Here is a 25,509-nt window from a genome sequence, read left to right as displayed (position 1 = left end):
TAAGATTTAAGTAGTATATGCTTTATACATACACCAAGCATGCATATGTGTATAAAATATTATCTCAGATTTGTATTTGCATTATTAGATCAGTCATACACATTTTCTTTTGTTAAGATATTGTATATTTGGATTTGTAAAACGCGAATCATGGATTTTTCATAAAAACATTTTTGAAAAACATATCTAAATATGGTTTTATTGTTGAATCAAGTTAGATTCCACCATAACAATTTTTTTTTGGTGACATCCATAAGTTAGCTCTTTTGAAATCTGGTTGAATCCAAAATACTGAAGTTTCAAAGGCTAGCAAAAACGTTTTTTGAGAAACTCTTATTTAAGATGACTGCTAAATTTTTTCAACCAATTTTGAAAATAATTTTGTAACTCTGAGAATATTAGTTTGACAAATTTAAATAAAAATACTATAGTAATCTACACATCTAGGTCTTAATTTCAGCATCTTGTTTTACTCGATTTAAATTAGTTTTGATGAAGAAATGTTCATCTTAACAGAGTTCTAGTTTTAGGCTCTCGTTACATAACCATTTCAACCAGTTTTTTTAAAAGGTATAGAAGGCTAAGCAAAACCACTCTGAAAAAATTATAAAAAATTAAGGTGAAGTCCAATATATAATACAAGACTATAAAAAGGGTTTTGCCAAAAACATTTTCAATAAATCTACATAAATTCTTCAATTTGAGAAAAATACTGCAATTTACAAAATCTAGTTTATAACTCTATCAGAATAGGGTTTAGTAAATAAATTTTTATTTTTTTCATACTCATGATTTTCAGTATCATTTTTTTTGTTGTGTTCTTGACAAGTAAAGGCAGCCACATTAAAAATATGATGTTTATATATGTTTTTTACAAATTTTGGTAGATTTTGTAAAAACGGCTTATTAGGGATCCAAATTTCCTAACGACTTCTACCTGTGATTAGGCAGTGACGTATATGGATTTTGTTGTTTTACTATTTTTCTATCATGATCTGCATATTATCAGTATTAAGACATCTTACTGAATCATGAACATAAACCAAAACACTAAAAAATATTTGAATTCGAATTTTTATAGGTGGTAGTTGCAAAATATTGCAAAAGTTTGACTAGTATGCAAATTAACTCGTTTGGTTGATTCTAAAGAATTGTATTTTCAATTGTGTGATTATGCACATCATGTGTAGCTTCTTAAATAACTAAAACCGTGCTTGATTGGATAAAAATTAAATGGTTTGTATTGAGAAAATCAAAACCCTAATTTCTTAGAAATCGATTTAGGGTTTTGGGCTCTTTCTTAGAATTTGATTTCTATATATTCATATGATGTTGTGGTTTAATTTTTTTCTAAGTCATTTACATTATGAACTAAATTAAATTATATGAATTTACCTTGTATAAGCAAGACTACAACTAAACAAAATTAAAAAAACATGAGACTTTCAATTTGGGATTGTGGGGGCATTGACTGAAAAACCAGTTTGTATGCTTTTGGTTATGGGTTAGTTGTAATAAACTCATTGATTCAATTTGTTATCATTCATGTTTTAATTATGTATGATATAATTTGAGGTACTGAAAATTAATACATTAATCACAGTCATATAGATTTGCTCGATAATGGTTTATGTGAGCTCTTATCAGGAAAGTCAGGTTTCGTAACTCTAATTATGTTTTGATATTTTTTTCAATATTTTCATAAATTTAGTTTTGAATTATATCAGATCTAAAGTACATATTTATGATTAAGATCAAGGTGAGTTAAATCATAATTGGTAAGTTATGGTTTTACTGTAAGGATGTAATGTTTCGAAAAAATAAGCTCATACGCAGATTATAATTGATGTTAATGATAAATTCATTTATGACAGCTTGAAGATATTTATTTTCATAATAAACTGAGCATAATCATGATCTTACTTGCAATGAATGTGAATAATAAATCTGAACATATTTGATTGCAATATGATTTGCCAAAACATGTTTCAGTTGTTGCGGATTCGGGATACTTTAGCCACGGGACCCAAATGACTTAACAGTGTGACTCATAAAATGGTAATTATAGTTTTTCTTAAAACAAATAGTCACAAGCATCAATGAGACAGGTTAGATGGGGCCCTATGGTCAAGGTTTGGTAATAAATAAGCCGTCCCAATCAGATTCTAGACCCAAAGGGCCCGATTAATATATGGATCCAGGTATAATTTGTGAAATTTAATATTTGACCTGGGCACGACATGAGTTTCAATTAAGATCCGGTGTAAAAATGATAAAAGATATTATTTTACCAGGAATGATCCGGGTCTGGTTCATGTAATCATTGTAGAATCTCGAAATGGTTCCTCTTATGGTCCGGACCCAGTACCATCTTCTCAAGTCGGGCTTGGGTCTGATTCTACCCGGGTCCGAATCATACCGGACCCGTTGACACCCCAAGTCACAACTGACAACCCAACCCCTGACGATCCCTTTTCAGCTGCTACTCGAGCGAAGTTGTCAGGCTCCTACTGAAACGACGGGGGCGCCCATTTCCTCGCCTTCCCTCGTTTCCGAGAGAGAGAGAGAGCCGATGGATCCCATACTTCCGACGGAGAACGGGAACCTCGGCGTCTTCCCGCCGGATAATGGCGAGTCGTCGCTAATATTCCTGGGAACCGGCTGCTCGAGTGCCGTCCCGAACGCGATGTGTCTCTTGCAACCGTCCGATCCGCCATGCGAGGTCTGCACGCAGTCTCTCTCCTTACCACCCGAAAAGAACCCCAACTACAGGTCTGACGACTTCCCTGATATCTCTCCGCCCTACATTCAGATTTTTCATCCTCTTTTTTTTTCTCTCTCCCTCTCTCTTCTCTTTGTTTATCTTTTGTATGAACTTGATCAGGAACTCCTGTGGTTGGTCGATAATTCATCATGTTCTTGACTTATATATACATATGTATATATATGAATATAAATAAATAAATAGATTTATATTTGCTGCAATTGATTACTTACAATCTAGTTGGAATCTCATGAAGCAATTTTTTTTGGCTCAATCTAACTTCATAGATTTGTTCAACACTGTTGGTTTAGTAGGAATCATCCCTTGGATCATGTTTTTTCGATGAAGAGACATTTTTTTGAGGCGGAGAAAATAGATGCATCCACAGCTGCCGATTTCTGAATTGCCGAAAAAACCTGTATACAGGTCAAATTCCAGCAATCTAGAAGTAGGTTCCCTTACAATGTTAGATGCGACAAGACAATAAATAAAAAAACCAAGGTTTGCTAAGTGGATTGTATTTACAATTGTTGTAGCAAACTTTAACCCCGTATACATATAGAAAAATTGGTAGTTGCTCAATCCATGCTCAAGAAGAACACAATCGCGCTGACAGTCCACCGCAGGTTCCTGATGGACAGTCAGCGCGTAAAAAATGCCAAAATGAACAAAAACGTGCTAAAAAGGCCTTTACTGGTGCTTTTGAAGCACTGCTAAAGGTCTTTTCTCCGCTGGCACCTTTAGCGCTGCTCAAAACTGCCGCTAAAGGTCAGCCAAGGACACACCTAGTATTTTTAAGATTGTTTTTAGTGGCATTTTTGAGCTCCGCTAAAGGCCTTTTTTGCGGTTTTTGAGCGGTTTTCAGCATTTTTTGTGCAAAAAAATGCTTAGCATCCATCACCCTCACTATGGACGCTTAAAAAGATTGATTTTTTGATTGAGAAAGTATGGATTGAGCAGCAGCCACTCTCTCTCTCTCTCTCTATATATATATATATATATGAATTAATCTACTATTAAACCAGTTAGGTTTAACATTAGATGGATTCAACTTTATGAAAATGACTAAAACACCCTTAAAATAATGGCATTTTTGAAAATGTAATGTTACTTTTTTGAACTTATAAGAATTGAAAAGTCAAATACCTTTTCCAAAAAAGTAACTTTATGAAGCTATAAAAGTTACCTTTTTTACCTCAAAAAGTAACCTTGCATTTAAAAAAATACCATTTTTAGTGTATTTTAGTAATTTCCATAAGGTTGAATTTATCTAATGTTAAACCTAACTAGGTTAAAGTTAGATTAACCCTATATATATATATAATGTTTTGAACCAAACTTGATTTATGAGTCATTATTGATTTATTTTTGCTTGTGAATTAGTATGCCACAATTTCAAGAATTAATTTATTTCATTATGTCTTGTAGGAAGAGTACTTTGGTGCCTTTATATAAGAATAAGGGTGATATACAAGATTGCACAAACTATCATGGTATAAAACTCATGAGTCATACTATGAAACTTTGGGAGAGGGTGATTGAGTCTAGGTTGAGGAAGGTTGTCATGATATCGGAGAATCAATTTGGTTTTATGCCTGGAAGATCAACTATGGAAGCTATACATCTTCTTAGACAACTTATTGAAAGATATAGAGAGAGGAACAAAGATTTGCATATGGTTTTTATTGATTTAGAGAAGGCATACGATAGAGTACCTAGGGACGTTCTCTGGTGGACAATGATGAAGAAAGGTGTTTCTCTCAAGTACATTAGTATAATTAAAGATATGTATGAAGGAGTAGTAACCAATGTCCGCACTTGTGGAGGGGTGACAAACAATTTTCCGATAACGGTTGGGTTACATCAAGGATCTGCTTTAAGCCCTTTCCTATTTGCGATTGTGATGGATGAGCTTACGAGATCAATTCAAGAAAATGTACCGTGGTGTATGTTGTTTGCTAATGATATTGTTTTGATTGATGAGTCTAGAGCTGGGGTTAATGCTAAGTTAGAATTATGGAGACAGACATTGGAAGCTAGAGGTTTTAAGTTGAGTAAGAGTAAGACTGAATATATGGAATGTCGGTTTAGTAAGCAACAGAGTAGTGATGGGAGTGTAGTGAAGCTTGGTGAGCAAGATATACCGATGAATGATTATTTCAAATATTTGGGATCCATCATTCAAAAGTATGGAGAAATTGATGGAGATGTAAATCATAGGATAAAGGTTGGGTGGATGAAATGGAAAAGTGCTACTGGAGTGCTGTGCGATCGTAGAATGCCATTGCGGTTGAAGGGAAAGTTTTATAGGACGACTATTAGACCCGCTTTACTATATGGTACGGAATGTTGGGCTGCCAAGAGACATCATATTCAAAAAATGAGTGTAGCTGAGATGCGGATGCTTAGATGGATGTGTGGAAATACAATAAAAGCTAAGATTCGGAACGAAGAGATACGTAAGAAGGTAGGTGTTGCACCCATTGAAAATAAGATGCGAGAGAATCGTTTACGATGGTTTGGACATATTCGGCGAAGGCCTAATGATGCTCCAGTTAGAAGGTTGGAGAAATGGGAAAATATATTAGTTAAAAGAGGTCGGGGTAGGCCTAGGAAGACTTGGATGGAGATGATAGGAAAGGATATGAATGCTTTGAACCTCACCGAGGACATGGCGTTGGATAGAAATGATTGGAGGAAAAGGATTCATGTGGAAGACCCAAAATGAATTTCTTTTTTGGTTCATATCGCTGACCCCAATTGTTTTGGGATGAAGGCGTAGTTGTTGTTGTATGTCTTGTATTTTTGAGGTCGTGACATATCTGTTTATGGTTTCTCACAATTTCCCATATTACTCATTTTTCATGAACTTCATGTACATTTATTCAATTTCTCACCTCTTTGTTCTGTAACTCATCTTGTTATTCAATTAACACAAAACACAAGTTCACACAATACAAAAAGTCTTTAAATTGTAGCATAATAATTCATAAGCAACACATGATAAACCCAAAAGTTTATCCATTTCATATACAAAGAAGACTACAATGATTCAGGAGCATGATAAAATACAGAGCAGAGCACAATTTTTGAGAAAAAGGTCGTTAAGTTTTCATTGATGAATAATATTGGAAGTGGTCAGTACAGCCCTTGAAAGATGCTTTTAGGTTTTAGTTAATCTGTAGAAAGCTCAAGAACTACCTTTCTCAATAATAGTATGAGTTTGTTTAAATTTTAGATTGCAATTGTATTTTAGTCATATGCATCATCTCTGTAAATGACAGTTGCACATTTTTGATCTTCAACCTCATTGGCTTGACAGGTGTAATACATCTCTTCTTATTGCTTTTTCTCATGGCAATGGAGAACACAGCTACATTTTGATCGATGTTGGGAAGACGTTTAGGGAGCAAGTATTGAGATGGTTCATCCACCACAAGATTCCACGGGTGGATTCTGTGAGTTTATCTTGCATGAGTATGATTATGTGCAGTATGCATGTCATGAGTTGGTTTTGGCTGATTCTATAAACTTTTTGCATGTAAAGAATAGCTTATGATTATTATAAGAAACTGAATGGGAAGAGTCATTGTGTAAACCATGTACTTGAATCTTCTTATTCGAAAGACTTTTAGGGAGCAAGTATTGAGATGGTTCATCCACCACAAGATTCCACGGGTGGATTCTGTGAGTTTATCTTGCATGAGTATGATTATGTTCTGTATGCATGTCATGAGTTGGTTTTGGCTGATTCTATAAACTTCTTGCATGTAAAGAATAGCTTATGATTATTATATGAAACTGAATGGGAAGAGTCATTGTGTAAACCATGTACTTGAATCTTCTTATTCATGCTTTTTTCATTTGATGAATGGTGCTTGAATGACATTCACATGGGAAGCATGATTTTTGCACAAAAATTAAATTTGAGGTCAATTAGCTTGTAGTTGTAGTGCTTATTATATAAAACTACTATGAAGTTAGCATTTATGGTATGAATGTCTGGACGGTGTTTGTGCGGATTCTGCTGCATAGTTGCTAGAGGGAGAATTGAAAAATGGGAAGCAGCACAGGAAGTGGAATTGGGAAATTGTCATTTCAGATTTTTAGAGGATTAGGAAAACATGAAACAAGAAGCAGTATGATGAATCATTTAGGAAGCGGCATATGAATCATATAAAATGCTGATAAATTGATGAGGATAAGAAGAAAACTTTGAACAAATAAAGATCATTATTAAGAACTCTATCATTCTGTTAAAAAATCTCTACATTACTTAGTTAAGAGAATAACACGCAAATATACATAAAAAAAAGTAACAAAAATTTCAAAAGGCAACATATTATTAAGGTTTCTATACATTAAAATAATAAAGAGTTCGTGCAATAATTTTTGCATACATTATCACATATATTACAAATCTAAGAAACTTCAACTAAGCCTAACAACATAATTTAGCTACCATATGATACTTTTGACCGATAAATAAATATGCAAAGAACAAAGGTTTTTTTTATGCATCCGGACATATAGAATGATATCTATTTTCATCTAAAAGAAATGCTATAAAAAATGTATTGGAACCCAGATTAGAAATGCCAAACGACATGGGTGTATTGTACTATATTCATAAGATATGAATTTTTTTTTAAAAATCACAAAAAATAAAAAAAAGTATGCAGAAAAAATCTCCAAATTTTTTTAGAGAAAATCATAGAATACAATAGAAGAAAAAAAAGAAATCAAATTTAAGCATCATGAACAATTGAACATACACATGAACTACCAAAACACGCAAAATGATATTGTAACAAGATAACAACTAAAAAAAACGATTACTATTAAAGAGCCACATTAAATGTAATATCTTGTAATTTTCCATGATTTTTAAAGTCTAAAATATAATTTTTGAATTTTATATTTATATTTAATTGATAAAAATCGTGGGAAAATAATTAAATAGAGGTGACATCTGCTAGGTTTGGGCATGGCTCAGTTTGAGTTAATTATAATTTGAGAAATTTTTAGTTTTTAACCTTTAGATTCGAGCAAAATTCGAGCGAAATTCCGGTTAAATTCAGGCGAAATTCGGAAGCAAAATTGAGGTATGACCACTGTTAGATCCGCCTCGCAACGTAGATCTCGTAGAAGATCTGTTTTCCCGAAATTGGATTACGGTTTGCCCAAAAACTGCATTTTTAAAAAATGACCGACCTCTATTTTTGAGCCTTTTCTAGATTGAATCGGACTAGATCCACTCCATTTGATCTATGTTAATATGGATCTGAACCCAGTTCAGGATCTATATTGACTAGGATCCAATTCAGGTTGGGACCATTTGGATTTGAATATGGATTTGGATATGAATTTGGACCGTGGATCCAATTTGGATCCATAATCCATCCATGGCAATTTCAAAACTAATTTGAATTTAAAGTAAAAAAAAAACTTTAAAATAGACTAAGGATGATACCCCATAAGAAATTTCTAAAAGGGGGCATTCCCCTTGGAATATTCCTTAAGAATATAAAATATTAAAAATCATAAAATAAAAAAAAAAAAAAAATCTAGGAGATAAGGGAGTAGAGTTCTAGAACTCTACCTACTTAGAGAGAGCATCTAGAGGGGACGTCACCCCCTCTCTAGAAGGCTTAAAGATAATATAAAACGGGGGCTAGACCTCTCTCCCTTTGGAACTCGTGTTCTAGAGAGAGATAGAGATAGAGAGAGAAAGAAAGAGAGAGATAGAGAGAAAGAGAGAGAGAGAGAAAAAGAAAAGAGAAATTCGTGGGGTTTGAGAAGAAGAGGGAAAATCATGTGAGAGTAGGAAAAGAGAAGAAGAAGCCATCCATCAAGTCTTTCTAACTTTTCATAACTTCAATTCAAGATACTGGTTTCTCTTTTAATTCGCATGGGAAAAGACTTCGTATAAATCCATTCGAGCATGAGTTTAGAGGGGAAAAGGAGAATTTGATTGCAAAGATATGTATCGGCAATATATATATATATATATATATATATTTCATGATTGTCGATTTTTCTTGTTCATGCAATCTGAATATATATACTTTAGGTTTATCGATTTTTTTTGTTCACGCAATCTGAATATAAATATGTATATATATTTCAGGCTTGTCAATCTTTTTCGTTCATGCATCTGAATATATATATATATATATATATATATATATATCAGGTTTGTCGAGTTTCCTTGCTCATGCATCTGAATATATGTATGTATATATACTCCAGATTTGTCGATTTTCATGCTCCTGCATCCTAAATGTATATATATATATATATATTAGACTTGTCGATTTCATTAAGCATGCATCTGTAGTTCAGATTGTCGATTTCGTTGCTCATGTATCTGAAAATAAATATGTAGTTCATATTGTTGATTTTATTGATCAAAATAAATGTGTAATTCAGTCTTGCTGATTTCAAGTGCATGCATCTGAATGACATATTTTTAGTTGGTTGATTTTGTGAGCCTAGACATAGGTCTTGCCCTAGTTGCCGATTTCATGAACATGATATATATATATATATATATATATATATATATATATATATATATATATATGTTTTCTTTAATTTTCAGCTTGCTGATTATTTATTAGTTATGAGCTTGAATCGTGTATGCAACTGAATATTTGTGTTGGCCGATCCATGTACATGAACCGGATCATATACATGAATCTGGTCAACAACTCATTATGTTGAATTTTATGTTAGCTGATCCATGTACATGAAATCTGATCATGTACATGAATCTGGCCAGCAACTGATGTGAATTCATAATTGGGCGACCCATGTACATGAATCAGACCAACTGCTATGATGTTATTTATGACTGGCCGATCCATGTATATGAATCTGATTCAGGTACATGAATCAAACTAGCCGATCTTATTCATGTCTGACCAATCCATGTACATGAATATGACAAACACAATATATTTTCTGCATAGCCGGTTTGAGTACACGGATTTGATCATGTACACGAATTTGATCGGCACCTGCAATTTTCTGCGTAGCCGATTCATGTACATAAATCTTATCATGCACGTGAATCTTATCAGAACATGTATCTTCCCATTTAGCTGATTCATGGGATTTTGTATCTATTCTTGCTTAGCTGATTCATGGTACATGAAGCTGATTGTATACCTGTTTGGAATCAGCTGGTCATGTACATGAATGTGATCGAAAAATGTATTTTCTGATTTGGTACATAAATCTGATCCTAAACCGATCAATTTGTAATTTGCATATCATACGGATGAATCTAAAAATAATTCGATGTTTGCATGAGTGTGATCATATGCATGTTTGGTTGATCATATGCATAGAATTGATCATGAATAGTGTGGTCTGCAAGCTTTCTATTTGCATGTGTATGAGCTTGGCTCAATGTGCATTCTTTTTGTGTTTTGAATGTGCATTGTAAACATAAATTGTGAAACTGTGTGTTGTGTGTTATGTGTGAACCACTGCGGGCCTATGTAGGCCAGGAGCATGTGTTTCTCCAATGTTATGAAATTTTTTTATGCATTGCAAAATAATTTTTTGAAATTATTGGTTTTCCAAATTTAATTACACTCTTAAATTGTGAGGGTCAAAGCCCGAAAAGGTTTTTTCATGTTGATTTGCAAAACAATTCATGTATAAAGAACTTGAAATTGATTTAAATGGTAAAAGAGATCAAACTGTGTAATTTAACTTTTCCTCGACGTCCCTTCCATATGTGGGAATCTTGGATGGTGGTCATGGGGGATCGTAAGGATACTAAAACTATGTTTGCGATTGTGTCCCAGAACCCGATAGGCGGTTCATATTTTTTGCCACGATTTTAGGGAGCTTTCAGCTACTTTGCTTGTAGGTGTCGTTGTTGACTCAGATGTAGTTATTGGTATACTAAGAAAGTGACATCAGTGAATGTTAATTTCACTGATATTCAGACATTAGGGGTTGATTCTTAATGTTCTCATTGATGGTGTTGATTCCTGATATCGGTCGAGGAACAAGTGTGAAACCTAGTAAATAAAATACAAATAGTGTGTTAAGCTATGACCAGAAATCTAACTTGAACTTCGGAAATTGTGTCTATTTTGAGTATCCGCGGGTTTAAGAAAAAGTGAAAATTAAATTTGTGTGCATTTAAATAGTGACATGCATGCAAAAACAACTCTGATAAATAACTTAATAAGTTATTCATGTATGTGCATTGAATCATGCATATTTTATTGTTCAACAATAGTTCATGCATTTCTGCATATTTGATTTGGCATGATATTTGGATGAATGCTTGAATGTTAAGATATTTGTGGTAAGTTATTGCTTGTGATTTTTTCTGAAAATTTATGCATGAATTAATTTATGATATTTTCTTTATTGTTGAATTTTTAGATGTATTCGTACGAGTACTTCAGTTCTTACCCATTTTCTTAAAACTGTTTTACAGGCTCAGAAGCTCAGTGATGTCCTGACTAACTAGAGGATGCGAGACTTGTGACTGGTGTTTGGGTTCTGACCATGGCCCACGATTTTGCTAGAGTCAATTTTATGTTCTTAGACTTTTTGACTTTTTAATTTAATTAATGAAGTTTATTTTCTTACTTCAAATTGATTTAATGCCTGGAATGGTTTGTGGTTTGGTAATGTTAAATCTGTGATGTATCCAGGTCTTTGGTAGGATTTTCGCAAATGTTAAAAAAAAAATTCCACTATTTTTGAGGGTCAGTTGGTGTTACATTAAATGACAAAATGAAAGAAAAAAATCCAAATGTACTTAGATTCATCAATCATGATGAAATGATAATAAATAGAAGTCTATTTATCTTTCGAGTCATTCTCTCTTTTCTCATGCTTTGGGCCAATGTTGTACGTATCATACGATTGTTATCATCGCAAAATTTTACTTTTTCAAGTCAAATTGACCTTTTGAAAAAGTTTTAAAAATAACTCGCCTTCGTTTTAAAATGCTGGAAAATTTCGAGGAATGGGACTCGCATGTCGGTACGAGGTTCAACTGTTCCTGGTGCCATAACCAGGGATAATCGAACCAAGGATCAATCATGTACTTTGCTTTACTCAACTGTCTAAATCAACGTTCTATTCCTAGATGCACAAAGAATCAGACATGTGCTATGAACTTTGGAAAAATGCATATTGAAAACATAATATATGCTTCGAAGATTTGAAAGTACTTGGAAAAAGGAGACACTTTGAAAATGGTGAACAACATTTGAGAGATATTTTGAAGAAAAGGAAAATCGATTTCTGAAGAAATCCTGATGTTTTGAGAAAATCGATCTTTGAAGAAAATCCAGGTGACTTTAAGAAAATCGATTTTTATGAGATTTGACTCTTGAATTAACCAAAAGGATGGGCGTGTAGCCCTATGAAAACTATTCATGATGCAATCTAAACCTAGATGATGCATGAATGCCATTTGAGAAAATATCTTCTGAAGAATTTAAGGAAAATCATTGATAAAAAGGGTTTTTCGTGCCTTATAGAATTTAGATGAAATATATTTGACACGTATCCCTGATTATGACCACGAATATATATTGAATATAGTTCATTTGATTCTAAAAAGGGAAAATACTTAGAAAACTTTTGAGAATATGCAATGCTTTCTGAAGATAGCCTAAGAGTGTAGGCCGTTTGTGACTTAAAAGAAGATAAATCTGGCTATTGTTTTTATTCTGACTATGACCACAAACACGAACTCAATCGAGTTTATTAACTCCTTAGAAGCGAGTGCACATGCCATTCGTGTAGACCATTCTGAATTTGAATATGCATGAATCATCATTCAATCACACGATTAATATTATTGAAAATAAACCATATGCAATGCAACCCTAATCTAAGCAAAAAAGGAAATTCTCTTATTCTAATATCACAATTTACATCAATAATTGAAATAAAATAAGAAAAAAGGAGAAGAAAATAAACTCTTGAGTTTTCCTACAAAATTAGCAAACATATTAGTAGCAAAAATGTAGGCTTTTCGGGATTTATCTAACAATATTTGGAAATCGATGGATTTATCGGGACATAAGCCTTTTTCCATGCTTTCATGAAATAAACATAATAAAGGATAATGCAGAACTAAATAAATAACCAAAATAAGCAACTTTGTAATTCAGAATTTAGAGAAAAATGACCAAAATACCCTTGAAAATTGACCTTTATTGCAAAATAGTGTTAAAAACAGTTTTTTTCAGAAAAGATTTTTGAATTTTGTTTAATCCGGGGATCAAACGGATTCAAAACGATGCAAATCGGGTGGAGTACACCCTAATATGATCATGAACATGATCAAACCCTAAAAATATAAAACTTTTCATGAAAAATTCAAAATATTAGAAAAAAAATCAATTTTTGCCCGTATTTCAGTTGAATCAGGACTCCACAGGCATAATGTTCTTATGAAATAACTAAATAATGCATCAAATGAATTTCAAAATTCATAAAAATCGATATGAACACTTCTAATATTTCTAAAATTAAAATGCAATCGAAAAATATAATTTTTGGGATTATTTTGATATCAAAATTAAATAAAAAGATGAAAATATGCGATTTTCACTGCGGTCACATACCTATCACAGTGTCAGACCCAAATCGGATATTAAACAACCATAGAAATTTATAAAATTTGATAGAGACAAACTAGACAGATTAATGCAGATAACCCTTTTTACAGATTTGGAATATGATCTTCGGTTAAGGAGATACGCCTCCGGCAATACGTACCTGATTCGGTCTATACATAACGATGTACAACAGGCAGACCCGGTTTTGAGCTCAGGGAAATATAGCAAATCAGCATCAAAATTTATAAAATTTTACAGAGGCAAACTAGAAATTGTAACGAGAAGAACCCTTTTTACGGATCGGAAAAACGATCTCTGGTGAGGGAGAAATCGTTCCGACAAGTTGAACCCTTCTTCGAATCAAGAATTTCACTCAAGAAATACAGGTTCTGATTGCGAAATTCAAGAAAATAGAAATCCACGGTGAAAATTTATAAAAATTATACCACAGAAAGTAGACATCACGATGAATCATTGGCTTTTTACGGATCGTCAATACGATCTTTGGTTAGGGAGAAATTGTTCCGACAAGTTGACCCAAGCCCTGAATCGGGTCTGTCGGTTCAAGAAGTACAGGTGTTGTTGTTGGGTCAAAGAAACATGGAAATTGACCGTAGAAATTTATAAAAATTGCACAGATTGAAGTAGACATCATGATGAGTACGCTACTTTTTACGGATCGTCGACCTAATCTTCGGAGATGGAGATATGACCTCGGGAAGATGCTCCTGGATTTTCACAATGTTTTCCTAGCTCAAAAAACAGGTTTCGACTTTGATTTTTGAACACAGGGTTACAGACCTCTAAAAGTTCTGATTTTTTTATTGAAAACCGTAGGCACATGCATGATTTCACCATAAAAAATTCATATTTTATTAACGCACATAAACTGGTGAAATAATTACATTAACCAACGACAAGATTTGTAAATAACGAATCTAAAACCCTAGAATAAAATCAAATTGATTATTCATGCTAAAAACACAAAAAAATGTGTAAATAATGCAATGAATCATGATTTGATGCTTGAACTAAAATAAGCATGAATATGATGAAATAAATAAAAAAAACAGGGAAGCATAGCTGAGATTTCAATTTAGCCATTAAAAGAGAGATTCAACCTATAGAAAGGTCGAATCTTGATCTTTTTCGGGCATTTAGCGTAATAAACGATTTGCGAACTATTCCAACGGATCAAAAACATGTAAAACCTCATGGATGATCAGTAGATCATCATCTTGAATCGTTTTTAGGGTTCCTTGAACGAAAAAATGAAGAAAAAGCCCACACATAGGGGGAGACAATGGAGGTTTTCAATGGAAAAGCATAGAAAACAATAAATAAAAAAAGAAAAATAATGAAAAAAGGAGAGATGCTCAGCTTGGGGCTGCTGCTGGAGCTCGAGGGGCTTGAAGGAGATGAGAGAGAGGGAGAGAACACACATGGGTAGACCTCCCCTATTAATCTCATTTTATAATTTTTTAAACTCTATTAATTAGAGAGTTCCTGTAATAACCCGACAAAAAAAAAATTTGTTTGGATCCGGGCCGGATCCGAATCCGACCCGGGTAAATAAGTCGGCTGCGCGCTTTTAAAAGCACGCAACGACGAAGGGGGGAGGCTGTCGAAACCTCCTTCCCCCTCTCGTCTCTCGGTCTCTCTCCCTCTTTCCCCCTCGTTCCTCCCTGCGGCCATCGACGCCGGTGACTCGCCGCCGGCCACCGCCTTCATTCCGTGTGCTGCAGGGAGCCGACAACCTCAGCTGCCGGCCATCTCCTTCCCTCTCTCTGCTACGAAGGTGCCGGCGACCCACCGCCACTGCCTTCCGCTCCGGCGACCCCAGGTACGCATCCACCTCCCCTCTTTTCCCTTCCTTCCGCCTCCTCTTCCACTTCTTCTTCTCGGTGAGGGGTCGACCGACAGGGGGGCAGAGCCCCCTGCCGTCGCCTCTCATCGGCAGGGGGTTACCCCCTGCCTTTCTCAAGATTGGCCGACAGGGGGGGGGGGCTGAGCCCCCTGTCGTCGCCTGTCGTCGACAGGGGGACTCCCCCCTGTCTCTCTCTCTTTGGGTCGACTGACAGGAGGGCAGAGCCCTTGTCGTCGCCATTCGTCGATAGGGGGCTCCGCCCCCTGTCACTTGCTGTGTCGACAGGGGGCTCCGCTCCCCCTGTCCCTCTTGTTTTGCTGGCAGGGAGCGAAGCTCCCTGTGTCGGCCCACCTTTTCGGCAGGGGCTTATGCCCCCTGCCTTTTGTGGATTCCTCGGCAGGGGAGGAGCCCCTGCCTCTTTGTGGTTCTCACAGCAGGGGAGGGGCCGAGCCCTCTGTAAAATTGTCTATGAAAAGACAATACGCATATGAGCACAAATAATATAGAAAAGATGTGCACGAAGGCACTCTCACAACACTTGAACAAAGTACGCAAAAGCGTAAAAATAATAAACATGCACAATGGCATGTATTTTATAGAAAGAACCAAATGCTTGAGACTCTCAAGCTTAGGGAAAACAAGAGGGGAACACCCCTATTTATACAATAAGGAGGAGGTGCAAGGGGGCTCCCAAAGGAGTTGTTGGGGAGCCCCCAACGACTTTATTGGGGGACCCCCAATGCACCTTTTTGGAAAAAGGAAAAAGAATAAAAGAAATAAAAAAGATACAAAAAAGAAAAAGAAAAAAGATAAAACATATTCCAAATGGAATATGTGCAAGAGGTGAAATTACAATTATACCCTTATCGGGTAATAAAAAAGAAAAATATATAAATATACATATTTATATAAATAGAGATACATATACATATATATATTTATATGTATATGTATCTCTATGTATATAAGTATATATATTTATATTTGCATTAACGAATTTAGGAGATACATTTTAACACCCCCCTCAAACTTACGGTGTGATGACCGCAAGTTTGCCAAGGAGGAAATGAAACCTGGGCGAACATAGAGCTTTGGTGAAGAAGTCGGCAAGTTGATACTCAGACGTTACGTATGGTAGATCAATGACCTTCTTCAAGTATTCTTCTCTGACATAATGGCAATCCATCTCTATATGCTTTGTTCGCTCGTGAAAAGTGCGATTCTTGGCAATATAAATTGCACTTTTGTTGTCACAGCACAACTTTGTTGGTTCATTGATAAATACTCCCATATCTTCCAAAAGGCGTCGAATCCATACAATTTCCATGGTGGTAGATGCCATGGCTCTATATTCGGCTTCAGTGGATGACAGAGAGACCTTCTGTTGCTTTTTACATCGCCATGAGATCAAAGACTCACCTAAGAAAACACAGAAACTAGTGGTGGAGTGACGGTTACTAGGGTCACCTCCCCAATCTGAGTCAGTATAAGCAAGCAATTTCAATTCAGAAGAAGATAGGAATACTCCTTTATTCACAGTTCCCTTTGAGTATCTGATGATGCGAAGCACAACACTCATATGAACGGTTATAGGAGTGTGCTGAAACTGACTGGCGATGTGTATAGCATGTGACAAATCGGGTCGAGTAATGCTAAGATACATTAAAGAACCTACCAACTGCCTGTAAGGAGTAGGATCGGTTAGAGGAACACCGTCGTCAATCTTCATTTTTGCTCCCACAACTTCAGGAGTTTCACATACTTTGTCATCAGAAATACCTGACCTGTCAATAATCTCGCAGGCAAGTTTAGACTGAGATAGAAAATAACCACGTTGCGAATAGGCAACCTCAATTCCAAGAAAATATGTCAGAAAACCTAAGTCTGACATCTCAAATTTTGAAGTGAAGACAGACTTAATACCCTTGACTCCTTGAACATCATCTCCTATAATTAACATATCATCAACGTAGAGCAACAAAATTACAATACCTGCATTAGATTTTCTAGTAAACAAAGCAGTGTCAGTATAACATGAGAAAAAACCATTTTCCAGCATTACACTGGTAAACCTATCATACCAGGCTTTGGGAGCCTGCTTTAAACAATAGAGAGCCTTTCGAAGACGAAGAACTTTATCTTTAGGAATTATCATGCCTGGTGGGGCATCCATATATATTTCTTCGTTGAGATCACCATTTAAGAAGGCATTTTTAACATCCATTTGAAAAATGTTTCAATTTTTAATAGATGCAATAGTAATAAGACACCTAACCGTAACCATTCGAGCTACAGTGGCAAAGGTTTCTTCGTAATCAATTCCATACTCTTGCCCATACCCTTTAGCAACTAAGTGAGCTTTATACCTTTCTAGAGAACCGTTGCTCTTAGTTTTAACTTTAAAGACCCATCGACAGCCTATAGTTTTCTTTCCTATAGGTAGAGTTTGGAAATCCCAAGTTTCTGCCCTTTTAAGAGCATCAAGTTCACTTTGCATGGCTTCTTGCCATTCTATACATTTTTTAGCTTCTTCAAAATTTCTTGGTTCAAAATAAGAGTGAATGACACTTAAACAAGCCCTATATCGGGGTGAAAAAGAATCAAAAGACACAAAACGAGTTGGAGGTCTTCTATTCCTTTCAGATCTTCTATGATCAAGAGGGGTGGAAAGCTCACTATATTGATCAATAGCACTTCTAAAGGTGTCTTGGTTTCTACGAGAGTAGGTTATAGGCTCACTTGGAACTCTACTTTCTGGATTATTGAGTGAATTATGTTCACCAATATCTTCATCATTTTCCTCATCATGGTTTAATGATACATCATCATCACTAGATATGTCATCATTACTAGACAATAAGTCGAATAAGGAGTAATCAAAATTTTCTTGTTGAGAAACATTTTTTTCAAAACCATTCTCATTTTCTAAAAAAGTTACATTTCTAGAGACATATAACTTATCATCTCGAAGGTCGTAACAACGAAAACCTTTTTGGGTTTCAGAATAACCAAGAAAAGCACAAGGAATAGCCTTGGGAGAAAGCTTGTCATTCTTATCCGTAAGTATGAAACACTTACATCCAAAGACTCTTAACCTATTATAATCAGGTTCGAGCTTATGTAATACCTCTAAGGGAGATATTTTACCTAATAACCTAGATGGTAAGCGATTTATCAAATAAACAGAAGCAAGAGCTGCTTTTAGGAATATTTTGAGATATAAGGAGAGTCCTAGTGGTCTCGATAATGTGTCTATGTTTTCTTTCAGCCAACCCATTCTGTTGAGGCGTTTTAGGACAGGACCTTTGGTGAACAATACCGTGATCCTCGAGATATACCTTAAATTGATTGGAGAGATATTCTCCTTCAGAGTCACTTCTAAAAATCTTTATGTTACTGCTGAATTGGTTCTTAATCATTGAATGAAAATTTTTAAAACATGAAAACACTTCATGTTTAAACTTAACAAAATATATCCACGAATATCTGGAAAAATCATCCACAAATATTACGTACTAGGAAAAGCCTCTTTTTGAAACAACAGGTGCAGGTCCCCAAACATCCGAATGGACAATTTCGAAAGTTTTAGAAGAGAACATAGTTCTTTGCTCAAAAGGTAAACTTCGCATTTTTCCAAGAATACAGTCATTACAAGAAAAAGAGCTTTTACATAGGTCTTTTGCAAAATGTAAATATGATAACTTGGTGATATTAGGATGACCAAGCCTTTTGTGCCATACATTTATATCTTTATGTCGGGCAACATTACACAAAACTTTTGGAACTTGAAGAAATTCCATATAATATAAATCTCCTCTTCTAAAGCCTTCCCCAATCAATTTCCCGGACTGACGATCCTGTATTAAACATTTATCACAAGAGAATTTAATATCGCAACCATGGTCCGTGAGTTGAGAAACAGAGAGGAGATTTAAGTTTAGTTTAGGTATAAATCTGATTTTTGGAATAAAAAACTCTTGAGTTTCAAAATTACCTATTCATTTAATTTCAAGAGAGGTTCCATCCGCAGTGGAGACAAAAGATGGGGAATCATTTTTTGAGTAATCGGAGAGTGAAAAAATGTTTGGGGACATATGAAAGGATGCACCGGAGTCCAAATGCCAAGAGATTTTACCTGGAAAAGAAGAAGTGGATACGACCGCACCGGAGGTAGATCCCTTGAGGAGAGGTTGAAGAGCTTCCACTATTTGATTTATAGAGAGGGTCCCACTTGAAGATGCCTCCTCTTTCTGTGGTACACCAGTGGTAGCCATGGCTAGGAGCTTCTTCCATTTGGGACAAACGGGTTTGATATGCCCGATTCTTTATAAAAATGACAAATAGTTTTGCTATAGTCCCTTTTCCCTCTTTGTCCACCATTTTCTCCTTGATTTTGAAATTTAAAGTGAGGGGGACGATAGGTTCTTACATTATTTCCGGGTCTTGATACGGCATTAACCTCACTATTTTCTTCAATACTACAAGGAACCGCAAGAACATTTGGTCCTTGTTTACATAAATTCATACGAGTCTCTTCACCACTTAATTTGGTGAGAACATCTTCAAGAGAAGGGGGAGAAAATGAGGAGAGAAGAGATGGCCTTATTTGCTCAAATTCGGGCCTTAGCCCATTCAAAAAGTTGAAGAACCGATCTTCTTCAAGTTGCTTGTGACGGAGCTCAATTGCCTCTCCACTCCATTTTGGTTCAAGCATTGCAAACTCATCCCAAATAGAGGAAAGATCAACAAAGTATTCCCTAATCGTCATATCACCTTGAGTAAGGGAGATAGCCTTCTTTTGAAGGTAATACTTATGAGAGAGATCCCTTGATGTGTACATTTTTTCAAGATAATGCCAAGCTTCCGATGCCATTTTGAATTTAATAATGTTGGCATTAATCTTGGTTTCCACGGATGAGAAAAACCATGAAAGAATCTTGAAATTCTTCATTTTCCATTTATCGTGCTTCTTGGAGTATTCTTCAAGGGCTTTGGTTCTTTCTTCTCCCTCAAGAATCTTGATTTCGCTTTCATTTACCACAGTAATCTTGGGTTCCGGTTCCGGAATTGTGCCAAGTACATATCCCCATAGGCCATTCCCTTTTATATGAGCCTCCATATTTTCGGCCTAAACATGATAGTTGGACCCATTTAATTTGAAACCAAGAGCAAAATGGGACTCTTTTTCGCCCATTAGAGAGTAAAGAGGAAGAGTAAAAAGCGTACCAACACAATATTTTCAACACCAACTTTGCACAAGATTCTTCTAAAATATTTAAGAAGAAAGATCCACCACTTCAAACTTTAAAGATCGGAAGGCACGTTTTTCGAGGCACTCGAAAATAGAGAATCCCACGATCTTCAATAATCAACCTTGCTCTGATACCATGTAAAATTGTCTATGAAAAAACAATACGCATATGAGCACAAATAATATAGAAAAGATGTGCACGAAGGCACTCTCACAACACTTGAACAAAGTACGCAAAAGCGTAAAAATAATAAACATGCACAATGGCATGTATTTTATAGAAAGAACCAAATGCTTGAGACTCTCAAGCTTAGGGAAAACAAGAGGGGAACACCCCTATTTATACAAGGAGGAGGTGCAAGGGGGCTCCCAAAGGAGTCGTTGGGGAGCCCCCAACGGTCACATTTGTGACCGTTGGGGCCCCCCCAACGACTCTATTGGGGGACCCCCAATGCACCTTTTTGGAAAAAGGAAAAAGAATAAAAGAAATAAAAAAGATACAAAAAATAAAAAGAAAAAAAATACAACATATTCCAAATGGAATATGCGCAAGAGGTGAAATTACAATTATACCCTTATCGGGTAATAAAAAAGAAAAATATATAAATATACATATTTATATAAATAGAGATACATATACATATATATATTTATATGTATCTCTATGTATATAAGTATATATATTTATATTTACATCAACGAATTTAGGAGATACATTTTAACACCCTCCTCCCTGCCTCCTCTTACGGCAGAGGAGGGGCTCGCCCCCCCTCCTCTCTGTTCCCTCTATCACGGCAGGGGAGGGGTCGAGCCCCTCCTCCCTGCTCCCTGCATCCCCTTATGGCAGGGGAGGGGCTGAGCCCCCTCCCTGCTCTTTGTTTTGATAGGGTAGGGGGTCGAGCCCCTCCCTGTTCCTTGTTGCGGCAGGGGAGGGGGCCGAGCCCTCCCTGTGCCTCTTTTCTCGTTAGGCAGGGGCTTCACCACTGCCTTCATTGTTTTTCGGCAGGCCGGGGCAAGCCCCCTCGCCTCGCTTTTCCTTGGCATCACGCGGGCCTCCGTTCATTGTTGACAGGCAGGGGCTTGACCCTGCCTCTCTTCTGCTTTGTCAGGCAGGGGTGCAACCCTGCTTGCCCTCGCTTTATGAGGGCAGGGGTGCAACCCCTTGCCTCCTCGGAGTCCGTTGACAGCAAGTCAGCAGGGGCTCGCAGCCTCTGCCCCTGCTTCTTGCGCTTATAGCAGGTGCGCATGTGCACGATGCCCCTGCCTCTGCTTCCCTTATGTCAGGACGACGATAGAGCCCCTGACTTTCTATTTTGCTATTAGCTTGCTAAGATCGTTACTTTTACAGCTCGTACGACGGATCCCGCTCGTGCTCCGCGATCCGAGCCGCTAATCGCGTACATCCGTGGACGACAGCAAGCTTGCAACTCTCAAAGGTAGGGGAAGATTGCACAGAAGACTTGGACAATTGAATTAAGTTCAATTAACTAACAATGGGCCATTATATATATATATATATATATATATATATATATATATATATATATATATATATATATATATATATATATATATATATATATATATATATATATATATACGAGTACGCATTTAACTCAAGGATGCGGTTTTCGATCCTTGTCCTTTACTTTGCCATTGCGCATCGCGCAAAGGTTTTGCTTTGCACTCCTGTTTACGGTCCTTTACTTTGCCGTCGTGCATCACGCAAAGGTTTTGCGTTGCACTCCTGTTTACAACCTTTACTTTGCGGTCGCGCATCGCGCAAAGGTTCTGCGTTGCACTCCTGCTTGCAACCTTTACTTTGTCGTCGCGCATCGCGCAAAGGTTCTGTGTTGCACTCCTGCTTACAGTTTTTACTTGCTGTTACGCGTTGTGCCGAGGCCTTGCGTTGCACTTCTGCTTACCGCCTTTACCTTGCCGTCGCGCTTTGCGCCTAGGCTCTTGCTTTGCATATGTGTTGGTATTGCCTTGCTATTGCTGATGACGTGCATGTTCTTGCTCTTTGCGTATGCCTTAAAGGCATCCTCGTGGAGGATGCAAGGGGCATTTACCACTCTCCCTCTTGCGACAAGAGTTCAGTCGGGAGCGAGTGACACATCCTCGTCTAAGGAGAGGGATACCTCATAAGGATCCTGGCTCTTCGTGTGTGCAGTCCTGCAGAGTCGACTTGAGATTTTAGGGAGCTGCGCAAAAGCATCAAAGACTGCTCCAAATCGAAGCATTTGGAAGGATGTGATTGGCTGGTTCTGCTCACCTTTTTGGCATATCTCGGGTGATCCCGAATTGGGGGTTCGAGCGAACTTCTTAGCGGGTGTTCTGTTGACAAACCCGTATCCCGTCTATCGAGGCCGATATCGAGTCATGCGAGATATGTAGATACCCCGATAGCGGATGTGATTCGAGATAATCACATGCATAATGTTGGCACAAGGTACTGCTCTTTCAAAAGATAAAGTAAAGTTGATAAACTTTACATCTTTGTTAAACACTCCTGTTGAGGCTTCTATTGAGGAGATATACTCCCTTCATCCTAGAGTACTTGTAGTCGTGCACGACACGTCTAGTACTGCGATGATCGGATGAGACGGTCGTGCGATCTCGAACAACGCTAAATGCAAAATGTTGTAATCACATAAATAGCCTCACATTCGCCTTCACAGGCAAGATGCTCGAATGGTTTAAAGACCACAACATAGGATGGGTCGTTAGTCAAGCAACCCCTAACGTACCTATTCACTTCTATGTGTCTGTCAAGGGAGAGGACAGAGCGGTACAAACTTCAATGGACAGGTTGTTAACAACCACCCTACGGGCAACGATCCGGCCTCCCCGATCATTGGAGTTAGGGGAAAGGGGCTACAATAGTTAGCTCAACACTTCTGCAGAAGTTGGATGCATTCGTGGCACTGCCTTCTTTGGGGAATCCTCTCTTGGCTAAAACCGTCCCTTTGGAGTGAACTCAACTAGCTATTCGGGTTATTGAAAATACATAGAATAACAGACGCCCGAACTAGTCTCAGTTGTCTCTACGTTTTGCCTACGTGTACCTGCATGCCAGTAATTATCGAAACATAAAGTCTGTTCACACTGGTCGATTGCTTGCTTGCTCGGTAGTTCAGTATGCTACTCGTTGAGCTGTGCACGCCTGTCAAGGCGTTACTCTAGTTGGTTAAACTGCTTACGCAGTAATAAGGAGCTTCTCATACTAGTTAAATGCTTATAATAATAACATTATGTCAGTTGCTACATATTAGCATGTGACTTGCTTTATCCCTTGGTCGAACTGTTTGGTGCTTATTGTAGCGTAGCACTTGTTGGCTTGCATCTCTTATGATTGATGTGATTGCATACAACTCGTAATCTACGAACTGGTGGCAACTAGGATTGATGTGGCCGCTTGTCTTATAAGCTGCTTACATATTGTGATATAACTGCTGCCGTATGATTGCTTATGAATGGCTTGTGATGCAATGGTTTATGCCTTACGATTAATTTAATTACTTGTTGATGGACTGAGCCATTTTATGGTACTTATATGTTTTACGAGCATTGCTATGAGTGCTTGTCTTATTCAGTTGTTTTGTTTGGCTGATGGGTAGAGTTAGTTACTCTTCGCCCATAGAATCCACTGGATTGCCATATCTGCGCATTCTCATGTGTCGTTTACGCATGCTTTGAGGGCCTATTTGAGAATTGCAATATTCCTTGTGGCAATAATACGATGTGTAGGATTATATGCTTCTATGTGAAGTGATACGATGCATATGCTGATATACATGCTTGTGCCCATATTGTGGCTACTGACCCCAAGAGTGGTCAACTGTTCGGAGCAGTCGATTGTATGGATGCATGTATCACCAAGTAGGGTGTCTGTTGAGAACCAGATCTTCAAAGGATTATCTGCGAGGGCGTGTATAATCAAGACCAGGTACCCGACTAGAGGGGTAGATTCTCTGTGAGGATATACACAGTCCACGAACGGGTAGCCGCAAAGACGGTGAACTCCTGTGAGGAAGTGTATGGTCCAAGACTAGGTATACCATCTAGGGCGGAATTCCTTGTGAGGTTATACATTTCCCAGACCATGTGATCCGGCGCTGATCTTGTTGTTTATATTAGTGGCTATCGACCCTGAGAGCGGTCATTTGTGTTGATGCGTGTATCGCAATGACTTTCATTGGATATGACATTTGTTGGGGACCGACTTCCCAAAGGTTTTGCTGTGGGGGTATGTATAATCAAGATCAGATGACCCGGCTAGAGTGGGGGATTATCTGTGAGGACGTACACTGTCCACGAACGGGTAGCCACAAAGACGGTGAACTCCTATGAGGAAGTGTATGGTCCAAGACCAGGTATACCTTCTAGGGCGGTAATTCCTTGTCAGGCTAGGGCGGTAATTCCTTGTCAGGTCGTATATCTCTCGGACCGAATGATCCGACGTGGATCTTGTGTTTTTGCTTACCATAAAAAGTTATGGTGAGCTATGATGATCTTTTGAGATTGTTTATGATAGCCAACTATAAATTCATAGTTTTGGCTTTCTGTTTTAGCATGATTTCATGCATGACTCAGGTGTGAATCAGATCGTTAGCGATTTGAGATAATGATCATGTTTTGGACCTCCTATGGAAGGGTGGGCTTTCTGAGAAAGTATGACGCCTTAGTGAGTCATAACCGGTGACAGTTGGTGGCGTAAGACTTTGAGAGATGAGAATAGATTAAGGTTGTTCAGGACAAAGCGTTTGTTAGAAGTAGTGAGCGACAAACGATGTCCTGATAGTGATTAGATGCAGAGACCTCGTTCTAGGAACGAGAACAAGCTAGTTGCGTAGTGGTTCACAACCTACGATCAATTGAATCGTATGTTGCGTTTGTCAGTTGCACTGCTTACTTGCTTTGAACTGCTTACTGTTTGCACTACTTACTCGCTCGCACTACTTATTCGCTTGTACTACTTACGCGTTTGCACTATTCACCTGCTTGCATTGCT

The 25,509-nt window shown here is 37.2% G+C and overlaps 1 protein-coding gene across 4 annotated transcripts in view; it reads left to right on the top strand.

Moving 5' to 3' along the window:
• Positions 1-2,501: 2,501 nt before the first annotated feature.
• LOC149822199 (Metallo-hydrolase/oxidoreductase superfamily protein) overlaps positions 2,502-25,509 on the top strand; it is a 195,559-nt gene continuing 172,551 nt past the window's right edge. For all 4 annotated transcript variants that reach the window (XM_089981040.1, XM_089981042.1, XM_089981039.1 and 1 more), the window contains exons 1-2: positions 2,502-2,772; positions 6,087-6,222. In XM_089981040.1, the coding sequence (XP_089837166.1) occupies positions 2,573-2,772; positions 6,087-6,222 (336 nt within the window). In that variant the 5' untranslated portion in view covers positions 2,502-2,572. The remainder of the gene's footprint in view (positions 2,773-6,086; positions 6,223-25,509) is intronic.

Source organism: Nuphar pumila, chromosome 11 (assembly GCF_984573655.1).
Source record: "Nuphar pumila chromosome 11, dmNupPumi1.hap1.1, whole genome shotgun sequence".
NCBI lineage: Eukaryota > Viridiplantae > Streptophyta > Magnoliopsida > Nymphaeales > Nymphaeaceae > Nuphar > Nuphar pumila.
The sequence above is the reverse complement of the archived record's forward strand: the minus strand, read 5'-3'. Positions and strand labels throughout refer to the sequence as shown.